At 40.7% G+C, this 22,678-nt stretch overlaps 1 protein-coding gene and 1 long non-coding RNA gene across 3 annotated transcripts in view; one reads left to right on the top strand and one right to left on the bottom strand.

Moving 5' to 3' along the window:
* Positions 1-5,927, bottom strand: part of GMPS (guanine monophosphate synthase) — a 63,812-nt gene extending 57,885 nt beyond the window's left edge. Inside the window, exon 1 of one of the 2 annotated variants that reach the window (XM_027585844.1) lies at positions 5,841-5,927. In XM_027585844.1, coding sequence (XP_027441645.1) covers positions 5,841-5,885 — 45 coding nt within the window. In that variant the 5' untranslated portion in view covers positions 5,886-5,927. Of the gene's footprint in view, positions 1-4,322; positions 4,573-5,840 lie in introns of those variants that run through there. The other variant, XM_027585845.1, reaches the window with a different exon arrangement.
* On the top strand, positions 4,732-21,356 carry LOC113917815. The gene is made up of 3 exons (XR_003518366.2): positions 4,732-4,844; positions 14,068-14,315; positions 20,336-21,356. It is a non-coding gene; the product is annotated as an uncharacterized LOC113917815 (long non-coding RNA).
* Positions 21,357-22,678: the final 1,322 nt, after the last annotated feature.

The following is a 22,678-nucleotide window of genomic DNA, read 5'->3' as shown; positions in this document are numbered from 1 at the left end:
ACAGCAATTACAATTTATTTTTAGCAATTCCTTTTATGTTTAAGTACCCCAGTTTAGACAAAGAATATAAGGTCACACTCTAACTATAACCAAACACCTCACTCCCTATCACGTTATAATGTACTATATTAGGGAATGTATGGACATAACTGTATAAACCATCTCCTTGGTCCTCAAAACATGGCAAGGGTCCACCACTAGAAAACCAACTAATACCACATTGCTACTATAGTAAAGCTATTTTTTTTAAACCACTGTGATTCTTAAGCAAATTCAGAAACGTCTCTATTCCACAATAAGCATGAGAAAAGTATTCTACACAACTCAGAATTATACATGCTATACAAAGATTCAAATTCCTATGAAACGATTACTTTTCTTTTGATTCACAAAGTGCTTCAGAATTATGTTTTATCCCTGAGGACTTCATTCATTTTGAGCATCTAAACAGAGTCTAGGTTAGAAGGAAACATGAAGACATTGTAAGCACCATAACAGAGGTAAATTTTATTCTTCTGGATAGCAAATAAGTATTCATTACGTTAAACAGCATCCTTTGGAATAGGAATCATTAAATAGCCTCTTAAAAGTATCAAATACATTTGAACAAGTATAGGACAAGTCTACATTTGGCCCAGCTAAAGACAAGGCTATGTGAAGTTCCTGGAGGAATTTCAAAACCTTCCAAGTCTAAGAACAGGAAACAATAAAAACTATTCCTTTTGTCTGTAACAGCTCTTTCATTCTAGATGATTTTTTTTAAGGGGGGGAGAGAGAAAGAGAGGGAGGTAGGAGTGAAGGAGAGAGAGAGAGAATCTTAAGCAGGCTCCACCCCCAGCACAGAGCCCAATGTGAGTTCAATCTCACAACCCTGATATCATGACCTGAGCCAAAATCAAGAGTCAGACGCTTAACCAACCTAGCCCTAGATGAATATCTTATTATCTGGACAAAATGTGAAGCAGGAAAAAAAAAATCTTTGACCTTTAAAAAAATGTTCTATAAAGTTATCATAAAAGGACAGTTGTTTCATACTCAATGCAACCCAGGAAAAAAATCTTGTTATCTTTCAACCTGATTCAAAAACTTAAATTTAAAGGGGCACCTGGGTGGCTCAGTTGGTTAAGCATCTGCCTTTGGCTCAGGTCATGATCCCAGAATCCTGGGATCCAGCCCTGCCCCTCACCCCATTCATGTTGTCTCTTACTCTGTCTCTTTCTCAATAAATAAAATCTTTAAAAAAATAAAATTTGGCTTGTTTTATTAAAAAAACCTTAATTTCTTTTTTTAAAAGATTTTATTTATTTGACAGAGAGAGACAGCAAGAGAGGGAACACAAGCAGGGGTAGTGGGAGAGGGAGAAACAGGCTTCCCGCTGAGCAGGGAGCCCGATGTAGGACTCGATCCCAGAACCCTGGGACCATGACCTGAGCTGAAGGCAGACATTTAACGACTGAGCCACCCAGGTGTCCCCCAAAAAACCTTAAATTTAAAAATGCCAAACAGTAGAGGTCATTAAAGATTCTATATCACAACCAATTTATAAAACACCTTTAATTAAAATATGATTTACCCTAGTCAACATCTCAGTAAAGGTGATGGAGCAGGTCCCACTTCTGCTCCAACCAAGAATCTGAGGGTTAGATAAGGCCAAAAAGTGGGAAATTTCACAAGTAGCCCAAAGAACAATATTCTGATAATCCTGCCTTAATAAAACAGAACATAGTTACTATGTCTGATACTCGACCTATATACTATTCATATATAACATTGAGGAGCGGTAAAAAAAAGTTTTTAAATAAACCATTATATAAGATCTTAACTTCTTAGTAACATTATATAAACTCCTTAACTAGGAAAACAATAACCTTTGCTTTGGATAGTTAATCAGCCCAAATGTTTTTATAGATGTTAGGTCTCTCCCTAATTTCTATTATGCAAAAATGTCATTTTAGAAAATCCTGATACTAATTGAAATGTACTAGAATAGGAATCAAAATCAGCTCTTTCCTCCCACTTTAATTTATGAACCAGGATTTACACGTAACTGTCAAGAGTCACAATAGATGTAACAAAGTAAGCTTGGGTCCAGCACTTGTATTTCACTCCAGAGGGAAGGGTGGTTCAGTGGTAAACTATGGAAAAGAGATGCCTACTCAGATTTCCAGGTGGACCTCTTAGAAATATCTTATTTCACCTAATTTATTATGCATATTATCCCAAGTTTACACATCTCTTTACTTGAAATGTTTATGATCAATGACATATCACCATTTAACTGTAGGGAGTTTTTTCCTCCTTAAGAGTACATGAAATAATAACAGATTTGATGAAATATGTTATTTCTCTGATGGCTCCTCCTGAAAGTGCTTCCAATTTTCACATGTAATTGTTACTCCAAACACACACACACACACACACACTCACACACACACCCTTGAGTATGCTATAAAACATAACGGACCTTGAAATAAAATTAATCAGCAATTCACTTGAGGCTCAAATATATCAAAAATATATCATATTGATCGAGACTGTCCTTAAAATGCAAGTTAAACAAAACAAAAATATCAACTAGGAAAAAAAAATTTGTTCTATACACCTGAGACTAATTTGGAAACAGTCTTGAACTTTCTGCTGCCAGTTAATTTTGTGAAAATACTCTTTTCAAATCACCACATATCTTTCAAAGTGTGAAATTAGGTTTGAGTCCTATTAGTGGTCATTTCCTCTACCCGCACAAAGATAAGTTGTAAGTCTCAAAACAGAAAAATGCTTTGCAAGTGAGCTAATGTACGGAAAAAAGCTGTACAATGAGGTTTACATTAGCTTCTGAGGTCAAAAACTACAAGTTCGACTGTCTTCATTTCCCTTTATAGTCCCGAGAAAAGAGTTTCACGTAGTCTACGCATTAGTTTTCTCGGTTTAAAAGAACATATCGCTACCTTATCATCTTTCCTCATTTGTTCAACAAATAGTTTTTTAATGTTTAGGAGGTACTAGGCAATCATTAGTAGGAGAGGACCTACTACTACTACGTGACACTTAGACACCACCTTTGAAAGAGAATACCACCTGCATGAGGCACTCCTACCTGACTTAGAACACCAATTCCCAGCTGACTTTTAAAATCCCATACACATGAATAAAATTTAATGAAGTAATTTCTCAAAGCCAGGCTCTAAACAGTGTATAGGAGATACATCTTGCTCAAGTTAATCGCCAATTCAAAACTATGCATTTTATCGCTGACAAAAGCGACTTTGTGAGGGTCTGAAAACTCCAAGCCAACGAAAATTTTAATACAGAAGTGAAAGCGAAGGTGCTCAATTCAGAAGCGAGACGAAAAGAGGAGGAGGGTCTAAAGAAAAAAGTGAGTTGGAGGCGACGAGAAGCGCAGCGGCGACCCAAACGTGCTCTCCCCACACCAAGTTAGCAACTTCTCCAACACACCCCAGGACTCCCCACTTCCCCAGCCCTCGGACGCGGTGGCCGCGGCTCGCGTCCCGGAGAGGGCTCCCCACCGCGGGGAGCGGATCCACCGCAAACAAACGTGCAAAAGCAGCAGCCAGCGATTAGGGGCGGGGTTAGACCCACGCTCCAGCCCTCCGAGAAGGATGGGGGGGAGGGCAGCGGAGCGAGCGACCCTCGGGTCACCGGCACTGACCGGGGACTGACCGGGGGACGGGGGGATGGGGAGGAAGGAGGACTGCAATCACGCGGCCTCGCGGAGGGCCGGCCTCGCCGCCGCGGACCCCAAGGCCGGCGTTGGGGAACGGGGAGGGCCTCACCGAGGGCAGGCGGGAAATGGGGAGGCGGGAAGACTGGAGGCCAGCACAGCTTGAACGCCGCACACGAGGCCCCGATCCTGCCTTGCCTTCCGCGGGCCCCAGGAGGTCCACAAAAGGCCCCCAGCCTCCCGAAGGGACGGGGTTGAGGGCTGAGGAAGCAAACACACACACCCGCTTGCCTCCCTACCTCCACCCTCCGGCCGCGCTCCTCGGGCTCTGAGCCCCACAGCGGAGCGGGGGAGGCGAGGGCCAGCGGCGTGGCCGCGGGGAGCTGACGCCCTCCCCGACGCCCGGAGACCGGCGGGCGCAGGAACCCCGACACGAAGACAAAAATCAACAAAGCACCTGCCGCTCCCGAGGAAAAAACATGCCACAGGCCCCGACCGGGGACTCTCCGACGCGCAGCTGCCCGGGCCGCAGGGCTGCGCAGACGGGCTTGGGGGGGGGGGGGTCGAGCGGTGGTTCCCTGGCCCCGGAGCCTCGCCTATGCCTGGAGGCGGCGAGGCAGGGAGCCCCACGCCAAAGACTGACCTTGGAGTCTCCGTTGCACAGAGCCATCGGGGCCGGGGCCGCGGAGCGGTGGCCACAGTATGAGACGGGGCGGGAGAGGGCCGGCGGGGTCGACGCAGCGGGCAGGGGCTTGAGGAGGAGGCCTGGTCTAGAAGCGCGCGGGCGCGGAGAGGAGCTGGCCGACTGCGAGGCGCCGAATCTAGCAGCAACCACGGAGCGCGGGCCCCAGCGCCGCGGGAGAGGAGACCAGCAGCGCGCACGCTGCCCCCGCCTCCTGCTTCCGCCCCGGCCGGCCACTGGGAGGAGCCAGAGCCCGTTCGGCTAGGCAGCCAAACCGCGGACACCCGGCAGCTGCCGCCGCCACCAAATAAGCCCGCCTCGAGAGGAGGGGCCTTCGGGGCCCGGCCCGCCCCCCAGGTCCGTTCCCGCCGCCCAGGTCCGCCTCCGGGAAAAGAAACCCGCAGCTTCTCCGGTCCGCGTGTCCACGGGAAGAAGGGCCTGCGGCGCCCGGCCCCGCCTCCGCCGCCAAAGTCCGCCCCCCCGGTAGGAACCTGACCCGCCTCCGCCCCCTCTGGTCCGCCCTTGGGGGGGAGGAGCCCGCAACTAACAGCCCGGTTCCCGTCCCGCCCCCGCACCGGGCAACCGGCCCGGGGAGGAGGAAGAGCCCGAGGCGGTCGGCCCCTCCTCGCCGTGAAGGCCCACCTCTGAGAAAAACCCGAGCCTCCAAGAGCTGGCAATAGGCTTGCCGGCCGGCGGCCTTTGACCACTGTGAGAGGCTGGGGGAGCGGAGTAGGAAGTCTCCGGAGAGCTGGGTCCTAGCCATTGTCGCGGCCTCATGTCAGGTTGTGGGACACGGGGTCAGCCAAGGCTACTGTGAAGAGTTTCGTCGTGACATCTCAAGGGACATCAAAGTGAGATTTGATCACATAGGTCCGCAAAAGTTCTACAGCGGGTACAGAATTTCCATAAGGAGGTTTGGGAGCGGCAATCTGGTGGGATGCTGGGCCAGGGCACTGGCCGTGAAGCTCTGTTTGCACAGCACCCTATGTTTTTATTTAGATGGTTTGTGGGGAAGGGGCTACAGTTCTTCCAGCTACTCCTTGACAACCGGCAAGATGAGGTATTATTACTTTGGTGACCTGGGAACCTAAATCGCGGTTGGAGAATAAATAACACTTGGAACAGCTTCCAGATTCACAAAGCCTTTTAACAAATATTCAGTTACTACGATACAGCCATTTGCTGAGCTCATGCTATGTGTCAGGTTCCAGGTATTAAGGAGCCAGAGTAAGACAACCCTGACTTACAAAAACTCATTTTATTCTAAGCTACTTCACGAAAGTAGTGAGGTAGGATTTATGTTCTTATCCACTTTTTACTAATAAAAAAAATTGAGTCTCAGTGAGGTAATGTGCCTCTCTGCCTCTCGGAATAGGAGGTAGGGGGTACCTGATATGGGAAATGATAGTTTATTACTATCGGGGACAAAAGGCCCAAAATCCTAGCGGACCCCTGAGTCAATGAAAATATTTCACTTACCCTTTTTGGGGTTGAAAAACGGATACTTGAACTTTCTAAAGCCATGGATACTGTGCTCTCTTGGTAGGTCTGTATGAGAAATCAAGAGAACAGTGTAGTAACCAATAGGAGAGTCTCAGCTTACATCATTATCCACCCAGAATGAAATGGAATGGAATGTGACGTGCCGGCGGTAGGATTGGCTAAAGCCCATCTATACTTAGATAATACCTATATTAAATATATTCTAGTGGTCACCCGTGCTTATGGCTAAGGTACCAGGATCCTTGTATCTAAAGTTCTGCAAATTTTTACTCTATTGACCCCTCCCTCATTCTTGAAACTGGATTTCTCTTACACTCTATCATAGAGGTGTCTTTTCTCCTGTAAGATTGTTCTTGGTCTTTTTTTTCCTACGATAGTTGACACTGTGTCAGTCACTTTTTCTTGCCGCTCTTTCTGAATCTGTCCTAGAGGAGGAAGCTTACGTGTTGCTTTTCTTCAATATTTCCGTTCCCTACCCTCTTCTCGTCTTACTCTTCACCTGTGTTTCTTTGGGGTACTTGTTTAAAATTCAAAACTAGCTTTGGGGCGCCTGGGTGGCTCAGCTGTTAGGCGTCTGCCTTCAGCTCAGGTCATGATCCCAGGCTCCTGGGATCGAGCCCCGCATCGGGCTCCCTGCTCAGCGGGAAGCCTGCTTTTCCCTCTCCCACTCTGCCTGCTTGTGTTCCCTCTCTCGCTGTGTCTCTCTCTGTCAAATAAATAAATAAAATCTTAAAAAAAATCAAAACTAGTTTTGATTCTGATTTCTGTGCCCAGTATCACTGAAACCATGATATTAGAGAGAAAACATTCGGTCTTTCATCCAAAAGCTGTAGGTTTTTCATAGATTCCCTTTATCAAGTTGAGGAAGTTCTCCTCTATCCCCGTTTTGCTGAATTTTGATCAGGAATGGATGTTGTCAAATGCTTTTTATGATGTGTCTGTTGACATTATTATATGGCTTTTCTTTTTTCAGTTTGTTAATGTGGTAAATTACATTGATTGGTTAATTTTTAAATGTCAAACCAGCCCTATATTCTTGGAATAAGCTTCAAGTAATCATGATATATTTTCCTCTTCGTTTTTTAAGATGTATTTATTTTAGAGAGAGGAAGAGAGGACCTGCATGCAAGCCCAAGCATGTGCGCAAGTGAGTGGGGGGAAGGGCAGAGGGAGAGAATCCTCAACCAACCCCCCACTGAGTGTGGAGCCTGACATGGTCCAGTGTCATAGCCCTAAGATCATAACCTGAGCCAAAACCAAGAGTCAGATGCTCAACCAACTGAGCCACCCAGGCACCCCCATACATTTTCATTTTTATATATATTGGATGTGATTTGTTAAATCTTGCTTTCAAATTTTTGCATCTATGTTAATGAGGAATATTAGCTGGCCATTTTCTTGTAATGTCTTTAACTGGATTTGGTATCAGGGTAATGCTGGCCTCAGAGAATAAAGTTGAAAGTTTGTGTAGAATTATACTTTCCAGAAGAGTTGGTATAGAATTGGTGTTATTTCTTTCTTAAATGTCAGGTAGAATTCACCAATGAGGACATCTGATCCTAAAGTTATCTTTGTAATAAGGTTTTTAACTACAAAGTAAATTTTTAAAAGATATAGGGCTCATCAGGTTATCTATTTTTTCTTGCCTGAGCTTTGGCAAGTTGTATCTTTCAAAGAATTTGTCAGTTTTGTCTAAGTTGTCATTCATAGACAAAGTGTTATTCATAATATTCTCTTATTATCATTTTAATATCTAGACTGTAGTGATATCAAATTTCTCATTCCTGATATTGGTAATTTTGTTTTCTGTTTTTCCTCAACAGTCTGGCTAGAAAAAATTTTGCCAATTTCATTGATCCTCTCAAAGAACAGCTCTTAGTTTAGTTTATTGCTTTTCTGCTATTTCATTGATTTCCACTTTAGTCTTTTTTATTTCCTTTCTTCTTACTTTGTGTTTAGTTTGCTCTTTTTCTAGTTTTTTAAGTTGGAATCTGAGATCATCAATTTGAGATCTTTCTTCTTTTCTAATATAGGTATTTAGGTCTATATATTTCCTCCTAAGAACTACTTTACTGATATCCCACAAATTCTGATATATCATATTTTCATTTCCATTTGGTTCTAAACAGTGTCTAATTTCTCTTTTTGATTTCTTCTTTGACCGATGAGTTATCTAAAAACGTGTTATTTCACTTCCAAATACTTGAGGATTTTTCAGAACTCTTTCTGTTATGGGTTTCTAAGTTGATTCCATTGTGATCAGAGAATATATTTTGTCTGATTTGAATCCTTTTAAATGTATTGATGTTTGTTTTATGACTTAGAATATAGTCTATCTTGGTGAATGTTCTGTGTGTACTTGAAAAGAATGTGTATTCTGCTGTTGTGTGGAGTGTTCTATATGTGGCAAATAGGTCAAGTTGATTGATAATATTGTTCAAGACTATTATATTCTTGATGATTTTCTGTTCATTTATTCTATCAGTTATTGAGAGAGGGGTTCTAAAATCTCTATAATTGTGATTTTATCAACTTCTTACAGTTCTATCAGTTTTTGTTTCTTGTATTTTGAAACTCTGTCATTAGGGTCATAAATGTTTAGAATTGTTATTGATCACTTTATCATTATGAAATGACATTCTGTATTCCTGGTAATATTCTTTACTCTGACATTTGTCCAATATTAAAATAGCACACCTGGGGTGCCTGGCTGGCTCAGTTGGTAGAGCATGCGACTCTTGATCTCAAGGTCTGGAGTTCAAGGGTCACATTGGGCCTAGAACTTACTTTAAATAAGAAATAAATAAAAATAAAATAGTATGCCTGCTTTCTTGACTGGTTATTGGTATGTTATAGCTTTTGCAACTCTTTAACCTGTTTCTGCATTTATGTTATGTCTTAAAGTGTTTTTCTACAGGCAGCAAATAATTGGATCTTGCTTTTTTGTCTGATCTGTCAATTTCTTTTAATTGGAGTATTTAGACCATTTATATTTAATGTGATTATTAATACAGTTAAGTTTATGTCTATAGAGATTCTCAAGGCAGTAAGCTGGGGCAATTGAAGGGCTCATCTCTGTCCTTTAATGCTTGATATTCAGTATTTCAAAACCATTGTTTCATATATTTTGTTTTATTGTTGTTGTTTCAGCAAGAGGGTAAATCCAGTTGCTGTTACTGCATCTTTGGCAAAAGGGGAAGTCTGGAAACCTCTCTTAATGAGTAGTTGAATAATCTTAAACCTATAAGTCCTTTACCTGTCTCATACGTAGTTTTGTTAAGGGTGAAAATTGCCCTGAATTCAAAACAACTTAGGCAATATAGACTAGTGATGTTGATACTTATAAATGTAATTTTGTGGTTTCTGAGACCAACACATTTTTTAGATAACATTTGATAAAATCCACAGATAGAAATTTCACATGACTTTTCAGATTTGGTGAGTATCATATCATAAAATACTTCAGGTATAATCCAAGATCATTTCATCTTTCAAACTGTAAAATATTTTAAACTTCCCATTAAAAAAATTAACTTTAAAGCTTATAAAAAATATTAGAGGCCAACTTAATCCCAATGTGGGAGGAAGTATATAGTATTTCAAAATCCTCTTAGGATGGTATGTGAATTGTTTCTTTTTTAACTGAAGACAACTGTTCTAAAATGATTTTGGGGGGCGCCTGGGTGGCTCAGTCAGTTAAGCAACTGAGTCTTTGTTTCGGCTCAGGTCATGATCTCAGAGTTGTGGGATCAAGCCCTGCATTGGGCTCCATGCTGTGTGGAGTCTGCTTAAGATTCTCTCTCTCCCTCCCTCTCTGCCCCTCCTGCTCATACTGTCTCACTCTTTCTCTCTCTCTTTCTCAAATAAATAAATAAAATCTTTTTTTTAAGATTTTATTTATTTATTTTACAGGGAGAGACACAGCGAGAGAGGGAACACAAGCAGGGGAGTGGAAGAGGGAGAAGCAGGCTCCCCACTGAGCAGGGAGCCCGATGCGGGGCTCGATCCCAGGACCCTGAGATCATGACCTGAGCCGAAGGCAGACCCTTAATGACTGAGCCACCCAGGCGCCCCAATAAATAAAATCTTTTAAAAAATGATTTTTGGTCATATATCTCTTGCTTGGAATCTTCTTAATAGTTCTCCATTGCTCCCAGGATAAAGTTAAAACTTCTAGCCTTGTTCATTTGGTCCTTGTCTTGAGATTTGGCTATCCCGTTTACCTTGTTACTGCTCTCTTATTGCTGCCCCCTCACTCTACTCTAGCCATACTGCTTTAGTTCCTTAAACATGACATATTCTCTCTTGACTCAGGCCTTTTGCACATAAATATCTTCTGTTTACAATATTTCTGTTCCCTTCCCCAAAACTCCTAAGCCTTAGGTTAGGTGTCTTTTCCTTTTTTGTGCTCCCTCCCACATCCCTTTCCCTTTCATTAGTACTCACTACCCTCTACTGTATTTACTTGTCTCTGTCCACAGAAAAGCCCGAGAAGCCACCAGATACTGTTTCTAAACACTATTCTCCAACAAGAGGAACGATGTTTTCTTGGAGAAAAGGCTGATTTCAGGGGCAAAGCAGGGACAGGATAACCAGGAACATCTTTTTGGGCCAGGAAGTAAGGAAGTATTCAGAGAATAATGGGGACATGTCAGAGGGATACAGAAGTCAGTTTGAAAGGACTTTTACTAGCCAAATCTGGGATAGTATATCAAAATAAAAGTGATGGTAAACAAATCACATCCACTGATTAGATTAGGGGCCCATCAATCTTTGATGATATAAGTAAATGGATGATTAAATAGACAGAAACCCTTCCTTGTACTACAATGTCAACTAATAAAAGTCAAAGGAATAATTTAATTATAAAGTCATCATTTTGCAACCCTCATAATAAATTCAGGCAAGAAACATCAATGGATGGCAAAACTTACAAATAGATGGATCAAGAACAGGTTTTATTTACATTGTCTCAGAGTATCTCTCTACAAAATAATCATACATGAAAAAAGAGTAATTTTATTGTGGAGAAACCTGAAGGCACACTTATTCAAGTGATCCAAGTTAACATCAAAGAAGTGGGACAAATCAACATCATACATTATCTGATGGATGCGGTGAGCCAAGCACAGAATTACTTCAGTGGTCTTGCCTAAAATACATAACCCAACTGAGTAAACATCAGGCAAACCCAAATGGAGGAACATTCCACAAAATAACAGGTCTACAATTGTTCCAGTTATCTATCGGTTTGTAACAAACACCCTAAAACCTAGTGGCTTAAAGCAACGCTATTTTGCTACAATTTGGACAAGGTTCAGCAGGGATAGCTCTTCTCAGTTCTAAGCTGTCAGCTGGTACAGCCCAGAGCCTGGCTCCACTAGGCCTCACCTAGAGTGGCTCAAAGGCTGGGAGCTAGAATCATGTAAAGACTTTTGCACTCACATGTATGACACCTGATCTGGAAGACTCACATAGCTGAGGGTTGGAACAGCTGCAGCTCCTCTAACATGTCTACTTGTCTATGGTCTCTTCATCACCACAGCCTCAGGGTAACTGGATTTTTCTACATGTCAGCTCAGGAATCCCAGGGAGTGTGTATATGTGTCTGGGTGTGAAAGAGAGCCAGGTAGAAGTTGTATGGCCTTACTTTTTTTTTTTTTTAAGATTTTATTTATTTATTTGACAGAGAGAGACACAGTGAGAGAGGGAACACAAGCAGGGGGAGTGAGAGAGGGAGAAGCAGGCTTCCCGCCGAGCAGGAAGCCCGATGCGGGACTTGATCCCAGGACCCTGAGATCATGACCTGAGCCGAAGGCAGATGCTTAACGACTAAGCCACCCAGGTGCCCCTGTATGGCCTTTCTAACCTAGCCTCATAAGTTACACAGGTCCACTTCTCTATATTCTGCTCAAGAACAGAGGCACAGGGTTTGTCTAGATTAGGAGACAGAATTCTAGAGCATGTGGAACTGGAAATGTGGTGCAATGCTCAGAAAAATACAATTAGCACAGTAATCTTAGAAAATGAAGGTCACAGGAGGGCTAAGGAACCGTTCGAGATTGAAGGAGAGTAGAGACATGACAGCTGAGTAAATACTGGATTGAATCCTCTTGCTATAAAGTGTATCATAGGATAACGGGTAAAACTTGAAGGCCCTCTGTAAGTGAAGGGTATATGGGAGCTCTTTGTACAGTTATTGCAACTTTGCTATAAGTTTGAAATCATGTCAAAATTTTAAAAGATAATATACACCATAAAATCTCATTGTTTAAAAATCTTGCAGTTAGAGGTGCCTGGGTGGCTTAGTCAGTTAAGCCTCTGCCTTCAGCTCAGGTCATGATCTCAGGGGCGTGGTATCAGGCCTGCATCAGGCTCCCTGCTCAGCGGGGAGTCTGTTTCTCTCTCTCCCTCTGTGTGCTCTCTCTTGCTCTCTCTCTGTCTCTCAAATAAATCATTTTTAAAAATCTTGCAGTTAATCCTTTCATAAAAGAATAATTATATGATAAAAATAACTACCCATATATGATACATTCCTATTTTTAAATATCCTGTTTTATTGAAGCAGAAGACCATTGAATAAACCTGATAGAACACTTCATGTGCCAAGGCACTATTGTAAATTATTACATATATGAGCACATTTAATACAATGGTCTTATGACATGAGTACTATCATTATCCCCTTGGCATCTTTTCATGATTGAAAAAACTGAGAGAGAAATTAACTAGCATAAGGTTATACAGCCAGTAAACCAGAGGACTGAGATTCAAACCAGGCCAACCCGCTCTAGCCTTTTTACTGTTCACTAAGCATTCAAAATACACTTTGCCAAATAATCTTTGGGGTGTATATTAAACAGTAATGACCGTATTACCGTTTCTTCCATCTGTTTGCAGTGTTATAATTTTGATGGATTTTTTAACTGGTTATCCTTTACAAAATTTATGGGTATAAATTCACTGGGTGTTTATGTAATGTACTTAATTGTGGTAAAAACATGTGATGGAAAATTTACCATCTTAGCCATTTTTAAGTGAACAGTTCAGTAGTGCTAAGTATATTCATATTGTGTACAGCAGATCTCTATATTTCATCTTGCAAAACTTGAAATGAACAATTCTCCATTTCCCCTTCTCTCAGCCCTGGTGGCCACCATTCCATTTTCTGTTTCTACAAATGTGACAGCTTTAGATACCTCATATAAGTGAAATCATACAGTATTTGTCTTTTTATAACTGGTTTATTTCACTTAGCATAACGTCCTCAAGGTTTATCCATGCTATAACATGAGACAGGATTTCCTTCCTTTTTAAGGCTGAATAATAGTCTATTGTGTGTATGTGTGTGTGTACCACATTTTATTTATCTATCCATCTGTCCATGGACATTTGGGTGGCTGCCACCTTTTGGCTGTTGCGAGTAATATTGCTGTTGGAGTATTTGTGTATTAAAAATAAAAAATATAAGAATGAAACATAGTAACTCATAAAACAGCTTGCAGTGAGGGTAAAGAAAATGAAGTCCTCCAGGTTTTGAAATGCAATATGCTTTCTGTTTTTGCACAAGTAATGATAACACTTTCCATGGAATTTGTAATTTTTTAATTTCTTTAAAAGATTTTACTTATTTAATGAGAGAGACAGAGAGAGGATGAGCGGGGGAAGAAGCAAAGGGAGAGGGAGAAGACTCCATGCCGAGCAGGGAACCCAATGCAGGGCTGGGTTCCAGGACCCTGGGATCATGACCTGAGCTGAAAGCAGATGCTTAATTGACTAAGCCACCAGGCACCCCTCCATGGAATTTTTAAGTTTAGGATCTTAAGCTGTTTTCATATATTAATATATTAAAATTGCATATATTAAATTCACCTATATTCACATAACATCCATGAATTTAGTATTCTGGCAATAGGCATCATAATACTTATACAAATGCGGGGCACCTGGGTGGCTCAGTTGGTTAAGCATCTGCCTTTGGCTCAGGTCATGATCCCAGAGTCCTAGGATCGAGCCCCGCATGGGGCTCCTTGCTCAGCGGGGAGCCTGCTTCTCCCTCTCCCTCTGCCTGCCACTCTGCCTACTTGTGCTCTCTCTCTCTCTGTCAAATAAATAAATAATCTTTTAAAAAATAATACTTATACAAATGCAAAGCTCAATTTGTAACCAATAGTTTGATGTTTTTATTTTGACCTCTTCCTAGGAATCAGCTCTGCATTCAGAGCCTCAGTTCAACCAAGATACCACAAATCTGAGGTGACTAGAAAAAAGCAGCATGACCCCACTTTACTTAGGACATGTTACAAGAATTGACACTTTTCCTGAAACGAGAGACTTCACCAAGTTTGGCTTTCCATACCTACTCCCGTTTTATCGAAGATTTCTTTCCCTATTGGTAGTGTTAGTTGCCCAAAGTAAAATTCTTTCTCTGGGAATAACTTGTTGGAAAAGGTAGGTAACCAGTTAATTAGCATTTCAAAAGACCATAAAAAATGTGAGGATACGTTATAAGGATACCCAAGGGAATTTCAGGGTGGGACAAACATGGTAACCCAATCTAGTGCTCACTGAATGTCCTTCCTTTCTCCACTTCCCAACCCCCCCACACACATTTGTTACCTCTTTCTCCAATTTTCTCCATCTCTTAGCCAATTAAACTCATCTTTTGTCTGTCCTATCATTCATTCTCATATTTCTCTCTGTATACACACACACACACACACACACACACACACACACACACAAAGAATGTTTGGTTGTGGGTGGTTGTATTTCTTTTTACCTTCATAGAATTAAATAATATGTATGAAAGCACTTTTTAAATGATAAAGCACCATAAAAAATATTGGTTATTTTCAGAGTGTGGTCCCATGACTAGCACATTGTGAGTACCCCATATATGATTGTGAAATGATTCACTAAAGCATTATGTACTCTGTCCTTATTTTGAAAACCATGTACATTAAAACATGACAAGATATGGGGAAATTTTTACAGAAAAATATGTGAATCTCTAAAACAGTATTAAAATGAAAAAACAACATCAAGACCCCAATCATGAAAGGGAGAGATAAAATTCAAAAATTAGTCACTACAAATAATTAATAAACATAGTATGTTACTTAAAATATTTTGGTATCATCTTCCCAATCTTCTAAAAGTCCCACAAAATAACAGAAGAAAAAATTTAGGAGTAAAACATGGCAATATTGGAAAACCATGTAGGATGTCATAAGCAGAAAAAAAAATGTTGCTGGTTGGAGTGTAAAATGGCACAACCACTTTAGAAAACATTCTCGCAGTTTCTTAGAAAGTTAAATATACACATATCACACAACCCAGCAATCCTATTCTAGGTAATTGCCAAAGAGAAATGAAAACATGTTTACACAAACACCTGTACACAGTATTTATAGTGACTTCATTCATAACTGCCAAAACTGGAAATAATCCATATGTCCTTGGACTAGTGAATGGATAATAAACACATACTGGTACATCCATACAACAAAATGCTACTCAGCCAAAACACAAAAAGGGGGTGAGGAGAGGGGAGAACTATCAGTACAAGTGACAATTTCAATGCACTTTGCTAACTGAAAGAGGTCAGACTCAAAAGGCTACATATTATATGATTCTATTTATATGACATTTTAGAAAAGCAAAACTACTGGGAGAGAAAACAGATAAGTGGGGGCTTGGGGGCTGGAGGACGGGTGGAGAGATTGTCTTCAAAAGAGCGCAAAAGACTTTTGGAGTGATGAAACTTCCATATTTTGATTGTGGTGGTGGTTACATAACTATTTGTCAAAACAGTTTGCATTTATCAAAACTTACAGAACTGTAAAGTAAAATTTTACTTCTATAAATTATACCACAATAAACCTGATTATCTCCTCACCCCCCCAAAAAAAAGCAATGAAAAAATTCTGAGGGATATATAGAAGATATAATTCAGATGATAGTGAGCTGGAACACCGGTCAAGAAATCTGCAACCACACATAGGTGTAGGAAGGGGCCACTAGATGGTGGTGTTCACTTTTGTAACAGAGCCCAGGAAAAACTTCAAGCTCAAAGATCACAGGCCTACCAGAGGAAGTTTTTTTTAGCAAATTTCCTATAACCCATAGCTATAACACCTTCTGTCTAGGCTTGAGCTATAGTTTCTGTGTTTTTGCTAGGCCAGTTCTCCCAGCCTTTTACTGGTTCTGGGAGGCCATCAATATCCTTCCAGGAAAACTCTGTTTCTCTGCTTTTGTTTTTGTTTTCTGAAACGGACTGAATAGAACTATTAATGGTTATTAACCAATTTATTTTTTGTTTGTTTTTCTTCATTACGGAGAATTTTGAATATATACAAAGTAAACAGACTGGTAAGATGATGCCCCAATAAACCCATCAGTTTTGAGTCATTGATAATCTGATGTTCTTAATTCAGCAAGCTTCCACCACCCCCAACCCCCATGCAAATAATTTTCTATAGTCCTTCTTTTTAATGAGATAAAATTCACATATTTTAAAATAGCCTTATTTTTAAAATTTATTTTAGGTTCATAGCAAAATTGAGCAGAAAGTGCAGAGATTTCCATATATTCTTGTCCCCACTCATGCATAGCCTCACCCATTAACAACATCCCCCAGCAGAGTGGTACGTTTGTTACAATTGATGAACCTACATTGACACATCATTACCACCCAAAGTCCATAGTTTACATCAGGGCTGACTCTTGGGTTTGGACAAATATATTATGAAATGTAATTACCATTTTAGCATACAGAGCAGTTTCAGTCCCCTAAATATCCTCTGTGCTCCACCTATTCATCCCTACCTTCCCCTGAGCCCTACCAAAGTGCACAAATTTTAACTGTACAATTCCAATTTATCAGGGCACCTGGCTAGCTCAGTGGGTAGAGCATGAGACTCTTGATTTGGGGTTGTGAGTTTGAGCCCCATGTTGGGTGTAGACATGACTTAAAAATAAAAAAAAAAAAATTCCAATTTGTCTTTGAAAGTTTGGAAGTTCCCAATAATGTAGAACAAAAAGAAAAAAGAAAGTTATGAGAGAAAACGTGAGAGATAAATCCAGTCGTGGTGAAAATTCTGAACTCTAAGAAAAGGAAAATTCCATAAGCTTCCAAATGGAAAAACAAGATACCAGCAAATGAACAAAAACTGGGTTGATATTAACTAACAATAATATAATCATATGTGATAAGAACTTTTTTATTTGATTCAATTAGCCAACATATAGTACATCATAAGTTTTTGATGTAGTGTTCATTGATTCATTAGTTATGTATAATACTGTGTTCAACACATCACGTGCTCTCCTTCACGCCCATCACCCAGTTACCCCATCCCCACACCCACCTCCCCTTCTGCAACCCTCAGTTTGTTTCCCAGAGTCAAGAGTCTCTCATGGTCTATCTCCTTCTCTGATTTCTTTCCATTCTGTTTTCCCTACCTTCCCCTATGATCCTCTGCACTATTTCTTATATTCCACATATGAGTGAAACCATATAATAATTGTCTTTCTGATTTACTTACTTCACTCAGCATAATACCCTCGAGTTCCTCCATGTCAGTGTAAATGGTATTCATCCTTTCTGAAAGCTGAATAATATTCCATTGTATATATGAACCACATCTTTATCCATTCAGAACTTTTCTGATATAATTAATATCTTACTTTTGAGAGCTTCGGCCTCAAATTGCAGGAAAAATAAATGAAATTTTAAAAAATATGTATACATATGATAAATGTGAACATATGCTTTTATCATTAAAAGAATACAAACTAAACTAACATCACATACTCGTACTTGTCATATTGGTGTAGACTGACAAATTTGATATGTAAAGGGTTAATGCGGGCAAGCAGACACAACTGATCACAGTTAAACAGTGTAAATTGGCACAAAAATTTTTGTAGGGCTATTGACAATATTATCACATTTTATTTTTTTAAATTTTTTTAAAAGATTTTATTTATTTGACAGAGAGAGAGACAGCCAGAGAGTAAACACAAGCAGGGGGAGCGGAAGAGGGAGAAGCAGGCTTCCCGTGGAGTTTGATCCCAGGACCCTGGAATCAGGACCTGAGCTGAAGGCAGATGCTTAACGACTAAGCCACCCAGGCGCCCCTATTATCACATTTTAAATATACATTTTCACCCAGAAATTTTACTTCTAAAATATATGTGTGTATGGAGGGATAGTGAAACAAACCATCAAACTTCTAGAACCTAAATGGACCGTATCATCAATATGAGACTGGTTGGTAAATTTTAGCAAATCCATACAGTGGACTCAGAAAGGCCTAGAATGGACCCTGTGTTCACCCTTTTGGTCATTCAGGCATGCGCAATGGAGAATGGGAAAGTACAGAGTGGAGCAATTGAAAGCAAGAAGAGATTGTAGCTACCACCAGGAAGGGTTTGTGTTTGGCAGCTTCACCAGATTCACCAGAACACCTCAATCAGAGAAGACCAGGAAAAAGAATATTACCAGAAGTGAGTAAAGGGCATTGAGTATTCAAAAGGAACAGCTGTTCGTAATAGTAGTGGCTAAAGGTCCCATGCAGTGTCAGTCTTGTTTTCATGGTGAGAGTTGCTCCACGTTTGCTGAGGTACCCTGAGAGCCTAGTGGGACGGCATGCCTCAGTTTGCAGGGAAGTGTTTCAGTCTGTCCCACAAGACTACCATGAGGTCTTCCAAGAAAGAAACAACAATCTGGGCATGGCTTAGCAGTGAAGACTTATTTCTGCTTCATGTGGCATCAGCAAGCAGAGCTTAACTTGTGACTGGAGGATTCAATTCCAATGTAGCTCACACAGAGCAACCAAGTGTGCTGCTGCTGACTGGCAGCTCAGGCAGCAACTGAGAGCTATGGGCCTTAGTTCCTTTCCAAATAGTTCTACCCTTAGTGCATAGTACTCAGTTCCAAAAGAGATTGTCTCAAGAGACAGTAAGTGGAAACTGCCAGATCCTTAAGATCTGGACCTGGAAATTAGTTCAGCATCATCTCAGCTGTATTCTGTTGGTCAGTGAGAGAGCCTAGATTCCAGGGAAGGGACAGAGGCTCCACCTCTCAAAGGGAGAAGTGATAAAGACTTTGGAAGCTATGTTTTAAAACTGCCACATCAGGTTCAAGGAAATCAATTTCAGTTATTTTTGGATCCTCCAGAAAGCCTTGAGAGTTTAAATATGGAGAATATATTATGTATGACCAGCATTACATTGTTACCTACACATTAGTTAAACCAAGATTACCCCATATTCCATATCAGAATTTCCTGACCCGTCCCTCACCTCCAACCTGCTTTTGGTCAAAATAGGATAGGAGAGCACTTGACTGAAAAGGAGTTGGTCTCTTTTTGATGTGGTATTAGCTGAATGTCAGCTCTGGGTAGACATGTAGTAATATTTACGTGTCTGGCATGGGGCACCTAACTAGCTCAGTCGGTAGAGCATGCAACTCTTGATCTCAGGGTCCTAAGTTCAAGCCCCATGTTGGGTGTAAAGCTTACTTAAAAAAACAAAACAAAAACAAAATCAAAAACAAAACTCTGGCAGATGATGGGGAAAGGCATAAAGAATGAAGACAATCATAAATATCGAGACATTTGGAAACTATTTTGTATTTAATTTTTTAGTCATTCTGCACCTAACTTGAGAATAAATATCAAGGATCAATTTGATCAACTTTAGTTAACCAAATGGCCTTTAAAAAAAACTAATTGTTTCACCTTCTCTTGATGGGTACAAGATATATTAGCTAGTATATGGACTCTCGGCTGGCCTGTAAAAAGTCAAGGGCAATTGTTTTATTTTGAGTGATTTTAGATAACAAATTTCTATTAGTCTGTTGATTTTCTTAGTTGTGTCATATCAGTATGATCACAAGTTTTAGTTTAGAAACTTTTAGCCAGTGTTGACTCCTGTGTCCTGGACTCCTGGTAAGTTAACTGGGCTTTTAAAAATGAGTTACTGAGGTTTGTTCTGAATATCAGAAAGGCAGGATGACCAAAGTACAGTCATGGTTGGTGTGGTACATATATGAGATTTATAATACACCAATACCCTTCCATTGGCACCTCCGCCTGAGTTTAGCCAGAGCTGCACCATTTCCTTCATGAGAACTTCTCAATTTAAAAACCCTTTAAAATCTGCATAGAAATAAAAATTACATGTAATTCTTAAAATAATAGAAGAATACTTCCCTGACCTTGAGAAAAGACTTTTATATTCAGATTGACATGGTTCACTGATTCCCAGTATGACAATTTTAAAGTATATCTACAAGTTCTTTGATATTCCTCCCTTCAAGAAGTAAAACTTTATTCTCCTTCCCTTGAGGGTATGATGGACTTAGTGACTTGCCTGTGATTAATAGAATATGATGAGGTATGTGACTCTTGACACTGTATCTTAAAAGCATTGTAACTTCTTCCTTGTTCTTTCCCATAAAGCACTTGCTCCGAGGGAAGCCAGTTGCCATTTCAGAAAGACACCTAAGCAGCTCTAGAGACTCACATAACAAGGAACTGAGGCCTCCTGCCAACATCCATGTGATTGAGCCATGTTGGAAGTGGATCCTCCAGCTCCAGCCAAGCATTCAGATGACTAAAGCCCCCACTCACATCTTCGCTGCAACCTCATTGGAGATACTTAGCCAGAACCATCCAGCTAAGCCATATCTGAATTCCTAACCAGTAGCAATTATGAGATAAAATGATCATTGTTTTAAGGTGCTAAATTTTGGAATAATATGTAACCCAACAATAGATGATAAATATACCCAAGAAGGATTAAGATTTTAAAAAATAAGGACATATCTAGAAATTAGAGGGAAAAAAAAACCTTACAAACACCAGACAGAACAAGCTACTTACAAATAAACAAAATCTGATGAAAATTTCTTAATAGTAATAATGAAAGCTGTAAGTCAACAACAACATTTGGAAAAGCAAAGATTCAGTTTGCCAATACATCCTATTTTCAAAAATAATGGAACTTATTTTTCTTCTCTAATTCTCTATTTATATAAAATTCTCTAATTATATAAAAATGGAATAGAATTTAATCGTGACTACCCCGAAGATCCTAGGGCAAGATGAAGAATACAGAAAAATCTATTTTACAATATTTAAGTGGATGAGACAGAATGAATAATTTGTAATGAGTTGTGAAATAAAAATAATTTCCACTTACATAGCTCTGTAGTAAACTTTCTAATATATAATACATCATTCAACAAGTATTTACTAAAACTTACCATACCTATGTACTTTAAAAAAACCTTTCAGCAAGTTTGTGGACTTTGAAGCCATTCTTTAAAGAATGAAGGTTCAGGGCCACTGGGGTGGCTCAGTTAAGCACCAGATTCTTGATTTCAGCTCAGGTCATGATCTCGGGGTCATGAGATCAAGCCCTGCTGGCCTGGAGCCAGCTTAAAATTCCCTCTCCCCCTCTGCACCTCTCCACCACTTGCTCTCTCTCTCTCAAAAAGGAAGGAAGGAAGAAAGGAAGGAAGGGAGGGAGGGAGGGAGGGAGGGAGGGAAGAAGGAAGGAAGGAAAGAAAAAGAAAGAATTAACAGTGTAACTTTTTTTGAGATTTGTTTATTTATTTGAGAGAGACAGTGCACACACCAGTAGGGGAGTAGAAGAACAGGCAGAGAGAGAATCTTGAGCAGACGCCCCACTGAGTGTGGAGCCCCACAGGGGGCTTAATCTCACTACCCTGAGATCATGACTACAGCAGGAATCAAGAGTTGGACGCTTAACCACTCACCTACCCAGGTGCCCCATAAATGTGTTAACTTTTTATTCAAATTTTAATGTCCATCTTCAGGAAACCAACCTTTTCCTTCTTAAATTTTGAGATGGAGAAGTTATTGCAACATTTGACTATTTGGGAGAGGCCAGCGATAACATGTTTTATCTTTTAAATGGTGTGAGGTTTGGTATGTTTAACTTTTAAGCATAAGTTGTTTTCAGTATCCGCTATCCACTGGAAAATAGTATGTAATATAAATAAACATATGTAAAACTTTATAGGTATTTCCTATACAATTAATGCTATTGGTTCCCTAAGGTTATTTTCTCTTATCATCTCAATACTGCATATATGTCTAGTTAACATGAAACAAAACTTTAATATTTGGCTCTTACAAGCCCTTTTATCAACAATAAGAGGGAGGGAAGGAATCTTATGATTCCAATCCACCCAATGTAACGAGTTAGTTACCCAGATCCCAGTTCCACTACATTTCTTCCACCACACTGGAAAAAAACGGACTACAGAGAAATCTCGCACCTCTGAGCAGTTTCAATCATTCCATAAAAAAGCAGGCACTGTTGAGACACGCATTTCTCCATTTAACCAGGTCTCTTACTACCTTTTGGGGGGCACCCTTGCCTGCTGATAAAGACACTGCGTAAACTTCAACTCTTCTCCTCCCCGTTTCTGTCTGGCCCACCCAAGCAGGGGCATCACACAATTCCTGACCCCGAGCACTGCCCCACCCCAGGCTAGCGACAAGCGCTAGCACAGCGGCCCCCACCTTCAGAGGCTCGACGGTGTGCTCACTCGGCCACCTGCACAGGCCTGCCTCAAACAGCCCTCACGTGGCCGCGCGGGCCCAATTACCGAGGCCCACGCTTTCCAGACGGCCGCATGCGCTCATAGAGACAGAGCTCGCGCGGCGCCCCGCCCAGGCCGCATGGTGCTCCCGCGTTAATCCTCCCATGAGGTCCCGGTCGCCGGAGTTGCGGGTTCCTACCAAGCGTTGTTTCCGAACTCGGCCTCGGAA

Source organism: Zalophus californianus, chromosome 1, assembly GCF_009762305.2.
Source record: "Zalophus californianus isolate mZalCal1 chromosome 1, mZalCal1.pri.v2, whole genome shotgun sequence".
In the NCBI taxonomy this organism is placed as follows: domain Eukaryota; kingdom Metazoa; phylum Chordata; class Mammalia; order Carnivora; family Otariidae; genus Zalophus; species Zalophus californianus.
The sequence above is the reverse complement of the archived record's forward strand: the minus strand, read 5'-3'. Positions and strand labels throughout refer to the sequence as shown.